At 45.9% G+C, this 2,860-nt stretch overlaps 1 protein-coding gene across 1 annotated transcript; it reads left to right on the top strand.

The window, feature by feature from the left end:
• Positions 1 to 848: 848 nt before the first annotated feature.
• On the top strand, positions 849 to 2,506 carry LOC307061045 (tubulin alpha-1B chain-like). Its single transcript, XM_079716000.1, has 2 exons — positions 849 to 980; positions 1,344 to 2,506. The coding sequence occupies exon 2, from the start codon at positions 1,428 to 1,430 to the stop codon at positions 2,322 to 2,324; it is 897 nt and encodes a 298-aa protein (XP_079572126.1). The 5' UTR covers positions 849 to 980; positions 1,344 to 1,427; the 3' UTR covers positions 2,325 to 2,506.
• The last annotated feature ends 354 nt before the right edge of the window (positions 2,507 to 2,860 follow it).

Here is a 2,860-nt window from a genome sequence, read left to right as displayed (position 1 = left end):
TAAGGTCTTTTCTTGGTCTGGAAAGAGGCCTTCCCAATTTAGAGGGGAAAAGGAAATTAATTAAAACTAATGGAGATCAAAAGTATAGCCCTTCTCCCCTAGATTAAGAAAAAAAAGCATTACACTGTAATTCGTTTTGAAAGGAAATTTGTAAGATTAAGTTTCCATAAACATTTTGTTCTGCTTCACAGTCACCACTAATTGGTTTTTTTTTGTTGTTGTTGTTTTGCGGTACGCCGGCCTCTCACTGTTGTGGCCTCTCCCGTTGCGGAGCACAGGCTCCGGACGCGCAGGCTCAGCGGCCATGGCTCACGGGCCCAGCCACTCTGCGGCATGTGTGGGATCTTCCCGGACCGGGGCACGAACCCATGTCCCCTGCATCGCAGGCGGACTCTCAACCACTGCGCCACGAGGGAAGCCCCACTAATTGGTTTTTTATGTTTTTTTTTTTTCCTCCCTCTCACAGCGTGAGTGCATCTCCATCCACGTTGGCCAGGCTGGTGTCCAGATCGGCAATGCCTGCTGGGAGCTCTACTGCCTGGAACACGGCATCCAGCCTGATGGCCAGATGCCAAGTGACAAGACTATTGGAGGAGGAGATGACTCCTTCAACACCTTCTTCAGTGAGACAGGCGCTGGCAAACATGTGCCCAGGGCAGTGTTTGTAGACCTGGAACCCACGGTCATTGGTGAGTTGACCTCAGTAATCCTAATGAGAGCCCAGGGGTCCGGAACAGGAGGTGTATCCTGGGGGCTCTATTGATGCCCTGGGGTCGAGCAGACTTGTGCAGGTTGTTAGTGATGGGTGGCTGCTTCGTTTTCCCTTTCCAGATGAAGTTCGCACTGGCACCTACCGCCAGCTCTTCCACCCTGAGCAGCTCATCACAGGCAAGGAAGATGCTGCCAATAACTATGCCCGAGGTCACTACACCATTGGCAAGGAGATCATTGACCTCGTCTTGGACCGAATTCGGAAACTGGTATGTTTATTCTGAAGAATAAAGTAAATTAATGAGTCTAAGGGAGATATTTGAAATATAGTCTTTTTTTCAAACACAGAGTTGAAATGTAATAAAGAGTGAGGTTAATTATTCCTTTAAAGATTTTTTTTAAGTTCAATTAAAATATGAACTATTGATGTCATTTTATAAATATTAATAAAGATATTTTTAATAAATGCTGAGTAATTTAAGGAAGGTCTCCATTTTTTAAAAAGTGTTTCTTGTCAGAATACAACCTAAATCTTTGGAGTTAATATGAAAAGTGAAAATATTTATTATGATTACTATGATGGTATCACAAAGAGCAATAACTATGTTTTTTCTATTCCTCTTTTGTAACAGGCTGACCAGTGCACAGGTCTTCAGGGCTTCTTGGTTTTCCACAGCTTTGGCGGGGGAACTGGTTCCGGGTTCACCTCCCTGCTGATGGAACGTCTCTCTGTCGATTATGGCAAGAAGTCCAAGCTGGAGTTCTCCATTTACCCTGCCCCTCAGGTTTCCACAGCTGTAGTTGAGCCCTACAACTCCATCCTCACTACCCACACCACCCTGGAGCACTCTGATTGTGCCTTCATGGTAGACAATGAGGCCATCTATGACATCTGTCGTAGAAACCTTGATATTGAGCGCCCAACTTACACGAATCTTAACCGCCTTATTAGCCAGATTGTGTCCTCCATCACCGCTTCCCTGCGATTTGATGGAGCCCTGAACGTTGATCTGACAGAATTCCAGACCAACCTGGTGCCCTATCCTCGTATCCACTTCCCTCTGGCCACATATGCCCCTGTCATCTCTGCTGAGAAAGCCTATCATGAACAGCTTTCTGTAGCAGAGATCACCAATGCTTGCTTTGAGCCAGCCAACCAGATGGTGAAATGCGACCCTCGCCATGGTAAATACATGGCTTGCTGCCTGTTGTACCGTGGCGATGTGGTTCCCAAAGATGTCAATGCTGCCATTGCCACCATCAAGACCAAGCGCAGCATCCAGTTTGTGGACTGGTGCCCCACTGGCTTCAAAGTTGGCATTAATTACCAGCCTCCCACTGTGGTACCTGGTGGAGACCTGGCCAAAGTACAGCGAGCTGTGTGCATGCTGAGCAACACCACAGCCATCGCTGAGGCCTGGGCTCGCCTGGACCACAAGTTTGACCTGATGTATGCCAAGCGTGCCTTTGTTCACTGGTACGTGGGTGAGGGCATGGAGGAAGGAGAGTTTTCTGAGGCCCGTGAGGACATGGCTGCCCTTGAGAAGGATTATGAGGAGGTTGGTGTGGATTCTGTTGAAGGAGAGGGAGAGGAAGAAGGAGAAGAATACTAATTACCATTCCTTTCAGCCCTGCAGCATGTCATATGCAGAACTTCAGCTTCAACATTAGCTGACAGGAGTAAAAGCTTTCTGACTAGATTGTCTTCACTTTCAACTGTGATCATGTATTCCTTTTCCATGTGTACCTGTAAGATTTTTGTCATGTCTGAAAAGTAAAGGCTTTAAGAAAGAAAGAGTTCTGTGCTTCTAAATTGGTTTCTCCAATTCAAGATGTGCTACCACTCCTACACCTGAAAGTCTCTGCAACAGGGTGGTAATATCAAGGATTTCACTCTAGAAATCTCTATGGGGTGTGGGGGGGGGGAGCACATTGGTCTGGAAAAACAGAAGAGCTGGATTCTGAAACTGGTCTGTTAACTTCACCTTAACCAAGATTTTTTGTTTTCAGATGTACAACCTAATTTTTTTAAAAATTTTTATTGGAGTATAGTTTACTTACAATGTTGTGTTTCAGGTGTATAGCAAAGTGAATCAGTTACACATACATCCACTCTTAGATCAACCAGTGTTGAAATCCAGGTCAGGGG

Source organism: Hyperoodon ampullatus (assembly GCF_949752795.1).
Source record: "Hyperoodon ampullatus genome assembly, chromosome: 11".
Taxonomy (NCBI): Eukaryota; Metazoa; Chordata; class Mammalia; order Artiodactyla; family Ziphiidae; genus Hyperoodon; species Hyperoodon ampullatus.
This window is presented reverse-complemented; position numbering and strand designations above follow the sequence as displayed.

Excerpts from the sequence above, each read along its gene's own strand:
- LOC307061045 (XM_079716000.1), top strand. The coding sequence starts at position 1,428 with ATGGAACGTCTCTCTGTCGATTATGGCAAGAAGTCCAAGCTGGAGTTC.